The sequence below is a fragment of the Nelumbo lutea genome, chromosome 5, assembly GCF_056320005.1.
Source record: "Nelumbo lutea isolate HS-2025 chromosome 5, American lotus-T2T, whole genome shotgun sequence".
NCBI lineage: Eukaryota > Viridiplantae > Streptophyta > Magnoliopsida > Proteales > Nelumbonaceae > Nelumbo > Nelumbo lutea.
The window spans coordinates 44851477-44868712 of NC_142688.1; the positions used below are offsets into that span (position 1 = coordinate 44851477).

General features: G+C 34.0%; 2 protein-coding genes across 3 annotated transcripts in view; one reads left to right on the forward strand and one right to left on the reverse strand.

Moving 5' to 3' along the window:
* LOC148852090 (transmembrane emp24 domain-containing protein p24delta3-like) overlaps positions 1–17236 on the forward strand; it is a 45362-nt gene that overhangs the window by 24323 nt on the left and 3803 nt on the right. The gene's annotated exons all lie outside the window — the stretch shown is intronic.
* LOC148852093 (transmembrane emp24 domain-containing protein p24delta3-like) lies at positions 8188–9813 on the reverse strand. 2 transcript variants are annotated; one of them, XM_088945045.1, is made up of 4 exons: positions 9410–9813; positions 9036–9242; positions 8862–8938; positions 8188–8741 (listed from the first exon to the last, which is right to left on the reverse strand). In XM_088945045.1, exons 1-4 carry the CDS (start codon positions 9614–9616, stop codon positions 8597–8599), a joined length of 636 nt encoding a protein of 211 aa, XP_088801171.1. In that variant the 5' UTR covers positions 9617–9813; the 3' UTR covers positions 8188–8596. The 2 variants fall into 2 exon arrangements, with proteins under 2 accessions (XP_088801171.1, XP_088801173.1); XM_088945047.1 differs by having other exon boundaries at positions 9382–9806.

Below are 17236 nucleotides of genomic sequence, written 5' to 3' on the forward strand. Positions count from 1 at the left end.
ACACATGCGATGATTTAAATATAAAGATTTTGTGTGTTCATTGTCCATGCGGACATTGATCAACCCAAAGGAAGGTTGATGTTTGGCCGGGCAATGAACACACATGCGATGATGAATATTGATATAATAAAGTTATTATCCATGTGAATAGTAGTCGGTCCAAAGAAAGGCTATTGTTTGACAGGATTTATTATCAATGTTTGATTGTTGCGTTGAGAGTACCATTTACATTTGATATTTCTGTGCAAACACTAAATGTCAAGTTGTACTGAGTATCTTGCCTTTGTAATTTATATTATTGATTATATGTTGTTTTTGTTCTCTGTTTAGTTTCAACAACTGCAAATAATGTTTCTGCTCAAATCAGTGCCATTCCCATGCTGAATGGTACAAACTTTAAGATCTGAAAAGAGAATGTGGAAATCGTTCTTGACTGCATGGATTTAGACCTTGCGTTAAGGACAGAGCGACCCATCCCTGCTGAGGACAATTCCAATGAGGCCAAAGTTGAGAAATGGGATCGCTCTAATCGCATGAGTCTGATGATTATGAAACGTTCCATACCGGAATGAAACATTCCATATCGGAAGCGTTTCGGGGCTCTATTTCTGAGAGCAATAATGCTAAGGAATCCCTTGTGGCGATACAATAGTATTTCGCCAAGAATGAGAAAACAGAGACTAGCAACCTTTTAGCTACTCTAATTTCTATGAGGTACAAGGGAAAATGAAATATAAGAGAGTACATATTGGAAATGTCGAATCTTGTTGGTAAACTAAAGGCACTAAAGTTAGAGATAAATGATGATTTGCTTGTGCATTTAGTTCTCATTTCTCTTCCTGCACAATTCAGTCAATTTAAGGTGAGTTATAATACTCAAAAGGAGAAATGGACTCTTAATGAGCTCATTTCTCAGTGTGTGCAAGAAGAAGAAAGAATCTAGAGAGAAAAGACGAAAAGTGCTCACTTAGCATCAACCTTTCAGAATAATAAAAAGAAGAGGACTAAGATACTACAAAATGAATATCCACGTAGAAAAAGGCAAAGAATCAAGGTGATGGATTTACCTATTTTTTCTACAAGAAAGGAGGACACATGAAGAAAGAGTGTCCCAAATACGCCGCATGGTGCATGAAGAAGGGTATGTCTCTCACTTTAGTTTGTTCTGAGGCTAATTTAGCTTCTGTACCTATAGACACTTGGTGGATAGATTCTGGCGCTACTACTCACATAAGTTTATCTATGCAGGGTTGCATCTAGAGCCGACCGCCAACTGATGCTGAAAGATTCATCTGTGTAGGCGATGGCAATAAACTTCCTGTGGAAGCTGTAGGACATTTTAGATTGATTTTAAAAACTAGTTGTTATTTGAATTTAGTTGAGACGTTTGTAGCTTCGTCATTTAAACAGAACTTAATTTCTATTTCCTATTTAGACAAATCCGGTTACTTTTGTGGTTTTGGAAATAATAAAGTTAATATTTCTCTAAATTCAAATGTTATTGGTACCGGTATTTTAATTGATCGTCTTTATATGTTAGAAACTATTGCTTCCCACAATGCAGTCCTGCATGCAAGTACTAAAGGTGCAAACCGTAAATTAACCGAGAATTTTGCTTCTTTATGGCATAAGCGTTTAGGCCACATCTCTAAATAGAGAATTCAGAGGCTTGTGTCGGATAGAAATCTTGATTCCCTTAATTTAATGGACTTCCAAGTCTGTATTGAGTGTATTAAGGGAAAATTGTCGAACACAAAGAAAATATGTGCCAATAGATGTACGGAAGTCTTAGAACTGATACATATGGACATCTGTGGGCCATTCCCTATGCCTGCATGGAATGGCTAGCAGTACTTCATCACTTTCATAGACGACTATTCATGGTATGGGTACCTATACTTAATAAGTGAGAAGTCTCAATCCTTGGACATTTTCAAGTCTTATAAAGCTGAAGTTGAACTTCAACTTGGTAAGAAAATTAAAGTCGTCAAATCTGACTGTGACGGGGAATACTATGGCAGATATGATGGATCAGGAGAGCAACGTCCAGGACCCTTCGCTAACTTCTTAAAGTAATGTGGTATCGTCCCACAGTACACAATGCCAGGTACACCCAACATGAATGGTGTTGCTAAAAGACGAAACATGACACTTAAGGACATGGTGATGAGCATGATTAGTCATTCTTCTTTACCTGAATCACTTTGGGGAGAAGCATTAAAAACTATAGTGTATATCCTTAACAGAGTACCCAACAAAGCAGTAACTGAAACCCCATATGACTTGTGGACTGGGAAAAAGCTCAACATAAGGCACCTACACATTTGGAGCTGAAGCGAGGCCTTATAGGCACAACGAAAGGAAATTGGACTCTAGGACAGTTAGCTGTTACTTTGTTGGATACGTGGAGTGTTCTCGATGGTTCAAGTTATATGATCCCACTACACGCTCCTTCTTTGAGACGGAAAATGCGAGATTTCTTGAAGATGTTGAGTTTGGAGGGGAAGAATTAAGGAACGTCTCTTTTGACCAAACAATTATCTTGCAAGAAGAGAAATTCATTTCTCTTCCTGATATTATTATCTTGCAAGAAGAGAAATTCATTTCTCTTCCTGATATTATTATCACCAGTGATCAGACAACAATTCTTGGCACTGTTCATGAAGCGATTCCGGTTCAAGACAACAATGAAGTTCCTTCCATAGAGCAAACTCAACAACCTCAAGAAGTGCCATTGTGGAGATCCAACAAACAAAGGAGAAGTGCGATTCCAGATGACTATATCGTGTTCCTCCTAGAACAAGAAGACTCGGTAGGCTTAGCGGAAAATGATCCAATCACCCTTCACGAAGTCCTTTAAAGTTATAATTCTCAACATTGGATCAATGCCATGCAAGAAGAGATGAAATCCATGAAAGACAATGACGTTTGGGATCTTGTCGAAATGCCTGAAGGCTCGACACCCATTGGTTGCAAATGGATATTTATAATCAAAAGGGATTCAAAAGGCAATTTTGAGTGTTGCCAATGCAAGTTGAACTGTGCCTTAGTGTGGCCCTATACACCTTCTTTCCTTTGGTTTCTGAACTGGCTGCAGAAATAGCAGCTGGAGTTTTCATGAGACAAAGTCAAGTTCATATCATGGGAGCAAATGCAGCCAGCCAACAGCCAGAGAATACTATTGTTCTTATCAATCTGGGGCCACTTGGAGTAAAATTTGATAACACCACAGCATTTATGACCTATGAGAAGTTCTGGCACAAACAGATTGCCATAAAGGCTTCCTTCTTTGGTGACTATGAAGTGTTGTATGTTAAATATCCAGGTACATGTGAATGGATGTTTTTCTATGTAGTTTATCATGTAGTCTGGCTCTGGCATCTGTTAATAACACTTGCACCATATCAGGGCTTCCTCCCTCCCCACCTTCAACAACCTCAAGCATTACCACCATAGATGGTGGACCTTTACCTGGCCATGGCAATAATGGAAGGACAATACAGCCTCTGGGAGTTGATATGAGGAGGAAACAAAAAGGAGGACTTGGTGGTGGCATGATTGCTATAATAGTTCTGTTATCTGTTATAGCCATTGTATTCTGTGTTGGAGCCGCTTGGGTGTTTATATTGAAATGTGGAAGACATTCTAGTCAACCTGCATCCACCATTGAAGCTTTTGTACCTTCCCTTGCAAAGACATCAGGTAAAGCACTGCTAATATTTCTTATCATTATAACTGCTTTTATTTTTTCGTTTTTTTGGTTAGATAGTACATATCGAATATTCATTTCTACAGGGGCTGTTGGATCTATGATGTTTGGAAGTGGAGCCAGTTCTGCATCACTATCCTTTGGATCTAGCTTTGCAACATATATAGGAACTGCTAGAACTTTCAGTGCAGGTGAAATAGAAAGAGCTACTGATAACTATGATGATTCAAGAATACTGGGGGAAGGTGGATTTGGACGTGTCTATAGTGGTACCCTTGATGATGGAATTAATTGCCTAGTTTTTAAGACGAATTTGTTATCACTTGATTCATGGGAGGATGAAATTAACCTTACGCAATCACTACAAGTTTGTGTTATAAAATTACCTCCATTTCAATTTTCTGATGTCAACAACAATAATTAATTGGCAAATCCTTGTGATTACTAAATGAGTATATCAGAGAGAGAGAGAGAGAGAATAAATAGTGTATTATATTAATTCAGCAACCAGCAAAAAGAAAACAGCAACTTATCTATGTAATATAATAATCAAAGAGATAACATTTCAGAAAACAAATACAGTTAAAGATGGAAGAGAAAGTGTGCAATATATGTTTAGACATGAAAGCATTCTAGGAGAGCTTTTCTATAATATAAGCTAGCTTTGGGATCAGAATATAATGAGAATAAAACAGTTTATTGTAAGGCCACTCAAAATTAGCAGCAACTTACTTGGGAATAAGGCCACTCAAATTATTGTAAGACAAGTCCCTGTGGTGTGGCCAAACCCAGAAACCTTCTTCAGATACAAATGCCACTTATAGAATTAACTAATTATTAATATAGAAAAGATAAAACAGTTTATACAAAGAAAAAATGCAAAAATGCAAAAATAAAACATAAGTATTGTTTTCAACCATTTTTATTTTTATTTTAAAAATAAAACCTATTTTTTTATCAGATCCAATTAAAAAATCTGATAGAAAGATATATGAATCCGACAAAATAGGATCAAATTGAATTCAAATTCGAAAGAGTAGATCACAGAGTTCAATGACGTTACTTATCGAAGAGACTGAAAGCCTCATTGAACTCTGAGATCTGCTCTTTGGTGAGCTGCTCGACCATTGATTTTTTCAAAAAATAAAAAATCTAAAAAACAGAGAAAGGTATTTTTACCTGAATCAGATGTGTGATGAGATAGAGAGCGAGAGATTGAGATGTGCGATTGTGTGTAACTGTGTGTGAGATAGATTGAGATAGAGAGCGAGGAGAGTGTGAGAACGACTGAGAGAGAGAGAGAGAGAGAGAAAATCGACTGCGATAGAGAGCGAGAGAGAGAGAGAAAATCGACTGCGATAGAGAGCGAGAGAGAGAGAGAGAGAGCGTGAGAATGAGAAAGCACGAGAGAGAAAGAGCGAGAGAGAGAAGAGAGGACTGAGAGAGATTGAGATAGAGACCGAGCGAGAGAACGACTAATAGATATCTCGGGGGGGGGGAGAGAGAGAGAGAGAGAGAGAGGTGAAGAGCGCGAGAGAGAGGACTGAGAAAGAGACTAGTGGGAGAGAAGAGAAAACAGAGAGGGCGGGAAGGAAATGCGCGGGGGAGGAAAACCCACGCTAGCGGCAGTCGGTAAATCTTTGGCAAGCCTATCTAAAACCTTTCATTAACTTCTACACTTTCAACTACCTAAAACATCTCCCTCACTTGAAACCTTTGTTAAACTATCTATATCATGTTCCCAAAAATGCTATTTAATGTTTTCTCTTACAATTGTCTCTATCTTTCTTCACCATCCAATTGTATTTCATTTTACATCAAGTTAACCACAACCACATGGGATCACCCAAGTGAGAACAAGGGCTGAGCAAATGGGTAGGTTCTACCCAGAACCGATCTTGAACCAGACTTGAACCAACTGTACTCAATCTATTACCGGATAGGTCTGGTTCCAAATTCTTGTAACTAATCCCTCCCCAAGCCAATTCTATTGTTTATGGATTACCCTATCTAAACCAACCTAAAGAACTAGTCTTAGTTGGCCTTTAATTGACCTCGGTGGCCTTTGGTTGACCATGGTTTCACTTGACCATTAAGCCACTTAAGTGATTTGATCACTTTTCATCAATTTAATAATTGTGTGTAATAACTAATGCAAAAGGTAATAATTAATTTTGAACTACGTATTAATATATAATGATAAATTTATAGATCAATTTAATCAACTTAATCAATAAAGGTAACATATGTTTTGAATTATATTATTATTATTAAAAATAATGTTTTTAAAGAAGAAGTTCCATTTTTTTGGAAGGGGTAAAGATATAATAGGTTTTACCAGTAGACCATAGAACCAACTCCTACAGGATAGGTTTTAGGTAGGGGTTAGCATAATTCAGTTAAAACCAAAAAACTGGACAAAAAATTTTGGTTTCAGTTATTTCAGATTGGATTTTTCGGGTTTTGTTTAATTCGTTTTTTTATTTCAGTTTTTAGAATTAAAAATTCAATTGACCAAATAAAACAGATTAACCAAACTTTGGTATATAATATGTAACATATAATGTATAATATATTATATTATTTATGTATTAATATGTAATATAATGAAATTTGCTTTCATAATATATTATAATATATAATATATTATATGTATAATATAGTATATACATTATTAAAATTTGGTTTTAACCGAAAACAGAATAAATTTTTTCAGTTTTGATTATTTTGATTTTTCTATAATTTTCAATTTTTATTTTTTTAATCCGATTATAAAAATTTATATTTATTTAATTCGGTTTTTAATCAAATAAATCGAATGCCCACCCCTAATTTTATGTTCTACCTTGAAATATAACCAAGCTGACTCATGCTCACCCCTGATGTGAACCCAAGCTTTATGTTTCGTTGTGCAAGAGCACTTTAATGGGATCGAATCCATTTGGTCACATCTTTGTAGTAAAAGAATAAAGAAATCAGAAAGGACGACATTCTGCTTTCAAAATACCTGCTTTTTAATTCATGGATAGAAATGATAAAAAAGTGATGGGCTGATTAATGATGCCCGTTTGGTAGGCATTTTAAGATCCACACTGTATATAGGCACACCACAATCTAGTTCTGTACCATACACGATTCCTATGCTTTATAGCGCTCCTTCATTAGCTAATAATTTGTATTATACTCTTTTTTTTTTTTTTTGGTAAAATGCAACGACCGTTATACTTTAATACAAGTCCATATTTTTAAGTTAGAATTTTATTTTTGTATAATATTAATTAATTAAAATGACAAATGAATTAGACGTATTAAAATATTAATAATTAAGTTAAGCTAAATATTAAAATAGGATGAGTAGAAAAAAAGATACCTATAAAGTAAAAAGAGAAAAATAATAGATAATAAAATAGGATAAAATAACAATAGTAAAATTATAATAATTAACTAAAACTAACAATTAATTACAAAAGCTCATAATAATTATATTTAATTATATAATCTATAATAATTATTAATTGTTATCACTAATAAAAATTATAATTTAAAATTCACTTAAATTCTATTTGAAAATAATTACAAAAATAATGTTAAAAATTAAAATTAAATTTTTATTATTAGAAAATAACAAAACTTAGTTGTTAATAAAAATAATAATTAATAAAAAGCTAAAGAAAAAATATTAATTTTTAAATTATTTTTTATGAATGTAAAGTCCAGGTAAAATTCATTTGAATATGATAGAAACTAATATAATTAATAAAAACTATTATTTTATAATTAATTTTTATTATTTTAAAAACCGTTTGAAGTTGATATAAATTAATACAGAATTTGGTTACTCTTCATTGAGAGTGCAGATTGCATTTATAAATCTGCGCTACTGTGTCTTGCATCCAGATCATGTGATGTGGCAACCTACCATTCAAATAAGGGGACCAGATCTAGTAGGCACAATACAGTATAAGCACGTCCAATGAGCATTTGATCATAAATAATAATTCTGACAATTTTCAAAAATGATTTTTAATCCTTTCAAGGGTAGGCTGGGGTTATTTTAAGGGAACGGTGTTAAAAAATTTTCTAGATAATCATTGAACATGCTTACAACATTGTAAATACAAGAGTTCGACTTCTGTTAGTGCAAAATCCATTGGAACAGCCTTTACTGCCTTGCATTAAGAGTATCTCCGTACTTGTATACTTTATTTCATGGGGATATTCTGAATACAAGGTTGCAAAAGACTGTTAGAACGGTGTAAATACAAAAGACTGCCTTCCGGGGACTGTCGAGTAAGAGCTTTTTTGGAAGGGGTTACCTATCATCTAAGTAAGAGCTATCAAGAAGAGACAACTTGGAGCTAATTAGAGCCATGGAGACATCGAGTGTGAAAGTATGGTGGATCGTTCCAGTCCTAAGGTTGAATTTGGTTTCTCCTTGATGAGTTCGTTAGTGTGTATTGGTCAAACATGTGGTAATGTGCTTCTCAAAACTCAAATATCATTTTTTATGGTAGAATTATGAATTGATGCTTTTGCAAAATGCAACTATAAAAAAAAAAAAAAAAAAAAGATTCATAAGATAGAATAAAATGTATACATATATTTTTGTGGGTGTCAAGTGTTTAGAACTGACAAAGTTTAATGTACATGTACGTAGCAGATATGCTTCGAGCTACACACTTCCATGTAGTTAGTTAGCTACTTCTGGATTCCATTGTTCCTCTTTCAGCAAGGCCGGAAATTCTATCAATACCCCAAAAAACTTTACCCAGAGTTAGAAACTTAAGAAAGCATTGGTGCAAAGACCTCTATAATCCGGATCTAATTTGTCATTCCTTGAAATGGTTGTATGTTCTTCTGTATTTGGAAACTATCAATTCGGCAAGTTCAAATAATCCTCTTCTTTTCGAAGTAGCGTCTCAAATTCCATAGTTGCAAAGCTGAAACCATTACGCACATACCCAAGGACATGATACTGAACATTGCTACTCTTGTATTGGTCGTTTCGCTTACCATCCTCATTTCCTTTTCCCTATTATAATCAACCAGAAATAGTTAATAAATCAGATGTTATTAGATCAATGAGTGTAAATTAAGAATGTCAACTAAATTTGGATGTATTGAATCATAATATATAGAAATTAAACCATACCTGCTTCTAAGACGAAGCATCGTTTCGTGAATGTAATCCACTATTAACTCGTTTTTCCACAGCCCAAGCTCAACACCCTTCATGACACGATATATATTCATCAATTGAATTTGAATCACTGAGCCAGGAGGCAAATTAAATTAAAGAGCTAGCCAGAGAGGAGCAAGTGCAAACCTCAAGCTTTTCATGTTTAGAAACAGAATCCCAGTCCCTTGTAGAAATTCCGACTTTCCAATCAAGGTTGATGTTTGCTACTACATCTCGATTATCATACATCCAAAAACAAAGGATGTAACTCCCTGTCTTTGTGGTTTTGAATTCAAACTGGTCATCAGTGACATTTTCTACTTCACGGATGATGTTCCCAAATGGAGATGTCAACTGAAAAAACAAATTAAAAGGACTACTTAATTATCAGGTGATCAGTTGCAGTTACAGATGTAGGTGATAGGGGTTTAATGACTTTAATCACTAATCAACATCCAACAGAAATAATAGAAAAATACACTAAATGCATTACAGAATTTGGGGGTAGAAACCGCGCGTACCCTTGCGTTGATGGCAGGGGCATCGTTGGTTTGGTCTTCGAAGATGACATTGTAATTGCCCGTGACCATGACGTTGTGTTGGATTTCTTCTGAAACACACTTGATTTCTGAAGGAGGAAGCTTCAACCAAATGGCTTCCCCCAAAGGCAGAAGAAGACCCATGAAGCTTGCAATAAGAAACAAGGTTAACAAACGTTGTTCCATCATCGATCTATGTAGAAGCTTAACCCAACCAAGCAAGGGCACCTCTATCTCTCGATCGCTTTCGGTTGCCCTCTCTGAATATTCAACAGAGATGGAGCAAACGAAAGCGTCGAAGATTCAAAGTCAGGGACAGGGACCAGAGACAACAACCCAGACGATCACTCTCTCTTTATTTTTCTAGTCTGGGTTGCTTATTGTTCATTTTCAACATGAATTTATAGAAGGAGATTGTCTACTATTGGGGAGTCCGAATCAACTGGAATACCACTATTAAAATGGCAATTGTACCAACCGTTTTTCTTTACTTGACCATTCATGATAACTGAAATTTGAAAGGGTAACTGAAGATGAGAGTGGGCTGTAAATTGGGCGGGCCAAATCTTTGAGATTATGCAAGGTTAAGGATTGAGTGTTTGGACTTCGGCATGGATCTGCGCTACGAAACATGGGCCTGACTTAAAGGTTGGACTTAGGTTGAGGACTCGGGTAGCCTGAGCCCAACTTCGAGCCTAGCCCAACCAAATCTCAGCCTGTTCGATAATGCATGATATATATACTTCACCATATATGTATACTAGCCGTGACCCGTGCAATGCACCAGATTTGTCAAGGGAAAATTAACAATAGAATACAATGTTGTTTAAAATAATTAATCTTTATTTTATTGATTTGTTATAAAAATAATTTAGTAATTTAAATTAGTTTATATTAATAATTTTTAATAAAAATAATATATTACTGTTAAATAATTAATCTTTATTTTATTGATTTGTTATAAAAATAATTTAGTAATTTAAATTAGTTTATATTAATAATTTTTAATAAAAATAATATATTACTGTTAAATGCTTAATAAAATAATTATTTTTTCAATATTAAGCAATTAATAGAGCTTTACTTTTGATTTTGTTTTTTGAAGTATCTGATTTAATGCACTACTGTTCCCCATTTCCAACATAACGGGAAAACAAATTAGAAAGGAAAGTGAAGGTTTCATTTAATACAACCAATTAATAACCATAATAGTAGAGTACATAGTGGGATTGCATCTATCATTTAGTTGGTCTTACCTTGAAAATCTCCTAACCTAGGATCTTGTTTAATTGGTTTGTGTAGCTCTTTGATCTCTCTCATCTTGCATTATCTTAACGGGAAAAGAAACTTAATAGTCAATCTTGACTAAATGTGATAGTTAGATGAGGATTATTAAGTTAAGCTATTCTTGGCAATACGGATATCTCCCAAGTGGGGCATATTCCATCAAGTTACGCATTATAACTTGATGTACATAATGCGTTATCTAACTTTTATGTTTTTTTTTTTTTTTTTCATTTTGTTTTTCAGGCTGAACCAATATGGAAGGAGTGATAATAGGCATGGATGAAGATATTTTGAGATCAACATTTTACATTTTTATTAGGGTTTATTTTAGTAACATTTATGTATGAATCCACATTTTTGATGTACTTTAATAAATAATATTAAATTTTATTTGCAATTCTGATGTGATGTAAAAATTAAACAGTATGTGTCCTATGTAAATATATTATAGGTTGTAAAAACAAAAAAATATAATAGCAGTACTGATATTTCCTATAATTTGACTTATAGGAGTGGTATATTTGCCACTAAATATATGTTTTTATTTTTTAGCGGCCGATATATGTGCCACAATATATAAAACACACACCTATATAATGGTCGTTATATTAGCCCTTAAATATTTCTTACTTATTTTTGGGCCTACTTTGTTATAGTGTATTCTAATTTAAGGAAATTAAAAATAAATAAAAAGACTAAAAATTATTGTTTGGGTCAAATGAGTCAATAATTCAATTGACTAAATCAATAGGTTACTGATCAAGTCAATGGTTCTTTTGTCAAATAATAGATTAAGAGTGAAACGGAATCGATTACCCTAACAGTTTATGGCCAAACAATCTGACTGTCCAGATCAATGGTGGTTCCAAAACCATGCTATAGAAAATGAAATGCCTTCACGGGGCTTCCAAACATGTTGAAATAAGATCACTAATATATCGAGTGTTTTTGTCTAAAAGTAGATCAGTTCCCATGATTTGCTAATCCATAATTTAGATGAAGCCAAGGAGGTGAACAATACAGGGTTGGGATGTGCTGTGGCTATGTGAAGCACCAATGTGATCTCCAATTAAGAAACATTACATATACATATTACATTTGTCCTCTAATTTTATTAATTTTGTACTAACGTGACAATTGTTTTTTTTTTTTGTTTTCAAAAAGAACAAAGCCAACCATGCCGCCACACCCCCTGAATGTCTAACCATAAATAGGGGTGCAAATGGATCTGATATGATCCGAGATCTGATTTTATTTTGTCAAATTTACACCACTCTTGTTCTAATCTTTAGATCGGATAATAAGATCCTATTAAAAATCGAATTGGATCAGATTCAGATTACCCCTATTCGATTGGAGAATATCTAATCCAATATATGTTATATATTTGTTTATATAAAAATATGTAATACACATATATATGTTATCTATTTATTTATAAAAATATTATTTATATTATATTTTTGTAAATTTATTATATTATTTGTTTTATAAAAAACATGTATATATATAATGAAAATAATTAAAATAAATACTTATAATTTTTTATTTTTCTTTATTTAAATTGATATATTTTATTTTTTAATAATTTATTGATTTTTAAAGAAAACAAATTGTATCAAGTCGCAAGAACTTGCCATCATCGACGCCGAGGAGGCAAACACACAGCGATAATCCGATCAACATATTTTAAACATGCAAATTTTTTTATTAAAAAAGTGTGGTTCTCGGATAACCTCCTCCAAGGGGTTCAAGTCGCATCAACTTTTTTTATACCCATAATCTGATCAACGGATGTAACATGCTTTATGTTTTCTGTTGTTTTACATTCAGCGTGTGTTTGTCTCGTCTGAATGGTTCAAGTGGCTGTATCGCATCGGATACGGCCTCAAACTAGTTAATGAGGGGAGCGATGACAAATGGATACATTTCGTGAATAGAGACGACACATAGCGTGCCATCTTTCTCCTTGTTGGAAGGTGGAAATAGGGTGCAAATTTTACATCTTATTGTCACTGTTGTAAAAATGTAATGTTTCTAATCACAGACAAAAGTGAAACAGATTACAAATTTACCTTGAACCGAGATTTATACTCCATTTGCATCTTTTCCAAACGCAAAGAAAAATAGATAACACCTAAAAGGTATTTATGTCTTTTTACAATAGTTTTAATGGTTCGTTAATGGCTAATAGGAATGAGAATGAAGTGGGGCTGGGACTGGGAGCCTCTCCCCATCCCCATTCCCGTGAAAATCCCCATCTCCGTTTCCGTGGGGATCCCCTCTCTTAATGAATTTTAATGCCAACCATTTTTTTTTTATTGTTTTTGTTTTTATTTAATAAATAAAAATAAAATAATTAAAATTTATAATCATATCAGAAAAATTCAAGCATATTCAATCATATTATTTTTAAAAATATTAATAAATAAGCGCATGTATATATAAATGTATGCATACATATATACACAGTGTATTAGTGGGGATACAATAGGGAGGGGATCGGAGTCCCTACAGGGGGGGAGTGCTCTCCTCGTCCCTGTCCCATCCCCACTAATGGAGATGAAAATTTCCCTATCCTCATCCCCACAGGGGGAAAATCATTCCTATCCCCTCACTTCATTCGGGGCAGATCTCCACGAGAATTGAGAAAATGGGGAAAATTGTCATCCCTAATGGCAAAAACTAAATTGATGTATTTTAGAAGTTTAAATACTGAACTGGCACATTTTAAAATTAAGGGACCAAAATGATATTAATCCCAAAGTACAGAGTATTAATCTGAAAATTTCCCCCTTTATTCCTCCTTTAACATCCTCCTAAATCGGCTGCTCACTCCGTTAATACAGTCCCTTGCACCCTTGCTTCCTGAATATTTCCTCATCAAAAAAATATACAAATACCGAGATATTTGCAATATACGGTATAAAAGGCTGTGTTCTGCAATATACGGTGTAAAAGGCTGTGCAAACACAGTCTTATGAGCACCAAAGCCGATCTCACTTCCTCCCTCCAGCCCGAGAACACATCTGCAGTGACCATAACAGCAACACTCTCTTCCACCCACCCACTAAAACACAGACACATCAGTATTGGAAATGAAAAGTTTCACAAGATTTTATTTTCACCGGGTTTGAAAAGGAGTGCTGCAATCCTGGTTGCAGGCTTGCAGTTGCACCCGATGTAAACTCACTGTCTCTAAAAACTATCATGCTCCTGATTCAGTACATCTCACACCGATCTCGTATCAATATCTCACCATGTATTGGAAAAATCTTCTGTACTTATATAATATTATGTAGAGGAGATGTTTTTAATATACAGTGGGATATTTTCATTAGGTTATATTTGATTTGAAGGAATAAATAGGGAAAGGAAGGGAAATATTGTAAAGATTTTCCTACCTTTTCTTTCATTTCCCTACTTTTTCCTTCAAACCAAATACAGCATTAAAATAAGCCTATATCCATATCCTCTTTTGTAACCTTGCATTAGAAATATCTTTCCATAAAATAAAACACATAAATATTGAATGTTTTCAATGCAAAGCGAACTTGTGAGAGCAGATCTGGACTTCAATTTTGTAGTCTCTTGTTATTGTTAGACCATTATTAGTGTTGTCGCGTCCGTGCAACTGGCTACCAAACCCAATCAAAAGAATACACCTCAGAAGTCAGAATCCATACAATTGGTGACTGACTGACTGTAATCTTCTTTGGTTGGCTAACGTGATGTAACACACTGCTAATTTTCTCTTCTTGTTATTCTTATTCTTATTCTTTTCAAATTCTTTTTACCTCCCCTCTTATTCCTACTGGGTAAATTAAGCAAGTGGCATGTATTAATTATGCATCATCTTCACAGCTTCAACACTCCATTCTTGAATTTAAGACGCCAAACCAGCAAAATATCAACACAGTTTGCTCGAAGCAGAGTATCTGCAGCTTGAGTCGAATCAAAGCTAAGCTGCAGCTGTACCAGTGTAGGAATCCATGTAGTTTGGATTAGTGTCATTTTGGCCTCCAAATTTTAAAATGTGATAATTTATTATTCAAACTTTTAAAACCTAACAATACAGTACAACATTTGAAAAAGATGTAAATACCCTTTGAGTGTCATCTAATTTTCTTTATTAATCATCCAAACATTAACAAAAAACTAACATATTCAAATTCTTCCATCTTCTATTCAAGATAATTGGCGTTACCAGAATGCCAACTCAAATGTGACCCCAACTTTCTTGAATTCAAGAAGCAAGGATTTGGGAATGTTCATTTTTTGTCAACTTTTAAATGGTTGATAAAGAAAATTAGATGACACTTGAAGGGCATTTGTGTCTTTTTCAAATGCCACTTAATGGCAATTGTTTGTGCATTTTCTAAAAATTTTTTCTAATTTTTTTTGCATAAGTTTTGCAATTTTTTGCTATTTTATGTTATTTTCTACAATTTTCTAGAATTTTTCTGAAACTACACTGTATTTGCTGCATTTTTTGTAATTTTCTGGTATTTTTTGTATTTCCTGCAATTTCTTGATATTTTCTGCATTATTTTTTCAACTTTCTACCATATTTTGTAAATTCTGCAATTTTTTGTATTTTCTACATTTTTTGGTATTTTCTGAATTTTTTTCAAAATTTCTGTTATTTTTTTATTTTTTTTGAATTTCTTGCAATTTTTTTACATAATTTCTACATTTTTCTAGTGTTTTCATGCATCTATGCAATTTTCCGGTATTATTTGCATTTTTTCTACAAAAGTTTTGCGATTTCTGGTATTTTTTCTATATTTTTGCAAATTATTTATATTTTTTTCTAAATTTTTTTGCAACATTTCTTTTGTTTTTGCATTTTCTACAATTTTTTGGTGTTTTTCTGCACAATTTTTGCATTTCGGGCATATAATTCAACTCAATTCGTTTTTACCACATGGGTAGCCTTGATAGAAATTATTCTCTCAAAAATGTTATTTTTGGGTATTCAGGTTGTTGGTTGACTCATTTCTATCACGTGGTGGTCTTGAGAGATGATTCTCTCCATAGATCAATCAATACATGGGGTTCAAGGTACTAATCACCACAAGACAAAAGGATCTATATATGCGGTGCTATGGGCAATACCAAAGATCAATCAACCCAAGTACTTTGCATAAAAGTACAGACATGCCCAATGCAAGTTTCTAAATTCTACTACAGATCTATAAACATTCAAAATGTAAAAAACCCCACTCTATACACCAATGCCCGCCTGTGAATTGGCATCAATTCCGAGCTGGCAACCACCCAACTATACTTTGGGTCTAAAAATTCTGACCCTAGGCTGAATCGTCATTCTCCCAAATCTTTAACCTTGGTGTCTCGATAGAAGCAAAAAGAGTGGGGACAATTGACCAGTTGGGCTAGCATGCCAAAGGGGCATATAAGGGCATGAAGAGGTCATAGAAGAGGGTTGGCATGCCAAAGAGGCAAAAAAGAAACAAGTGATTAGATGAGTGTCACTTCTACAAGTAGACCAAACACTTAAAGCGAATTTGTCATCAACATCTGAAATCCTTCAAGAAGAAGAAATAAGGTAATTTTGAAACTTAGTCATAGACACCAACATGTTGGTCACTTTTGCCTCTTGGTGTTAGACATGAAGTTGTGAAATAATTAGGGAGACAAATCGAAGCCCTTTAATTAGATCAATAATGTGAATATCCCTTTGAAGAATTCAATGACTAAGGACAATGAGATTGTATTACAATTGTTTCATCTTATACATTACAATTAAACAATGTATCAAAGAGAAGAAATTGGACCTTATGAGATATGGTTCAATCACTTCTTGTTCACTCAAAATTATCCATATCCATTTGGGGACACACATTAGATATTACAATCCACGTGCTAAACTAGGTCCAAACTAAGTTAGCTCTTAAGACTATTTAAGCTTTGGACTGGCAAGAAAGCAAGTGTCAAACACTTTAAGGTATGGAATTTCCCAACACATGTCAAAATGACAACTATAGACAAAATGGAATCCAAAACCAACCGTTGCATACTTATTGGCTACCCTAGGGACTCAATTAGGCATCTAGCCAAATGAATTAAAGGTATTTGTTATTCAAAATGTCCACTTCTCAAAAGAGAACTACATCCTAAGCAATCATCATCAAAAAATTATTCTTGGTTGAAGAGGGCTTATGAGTAGTAGGAGATAGCCTACAAGTTCTAAATACCAATACCTAGCTTAGAAGATCTACATGGGTGTCTAGACCTCATGTTCATTTCAATTATGATCAATAAAGTTAGTTGATAAAAACCGTGGATAATAAAGAAGATTCACTGACTTATATGAAAGTTATGTTAGACATAGATCTCTTGAAGTGGGTAGATGCCATGAAAACCAAGATGAACTTAATGAACACAAACTGAGTCTGAACTCTTGTAGACCCGTCTCTTGGGGTAAAAGCAACTGATTGTAAGTTGATCTACAAGAGGAAGAAGGGCCATGGTGGAAAAGTTGAAACCTGTAAAGATTAA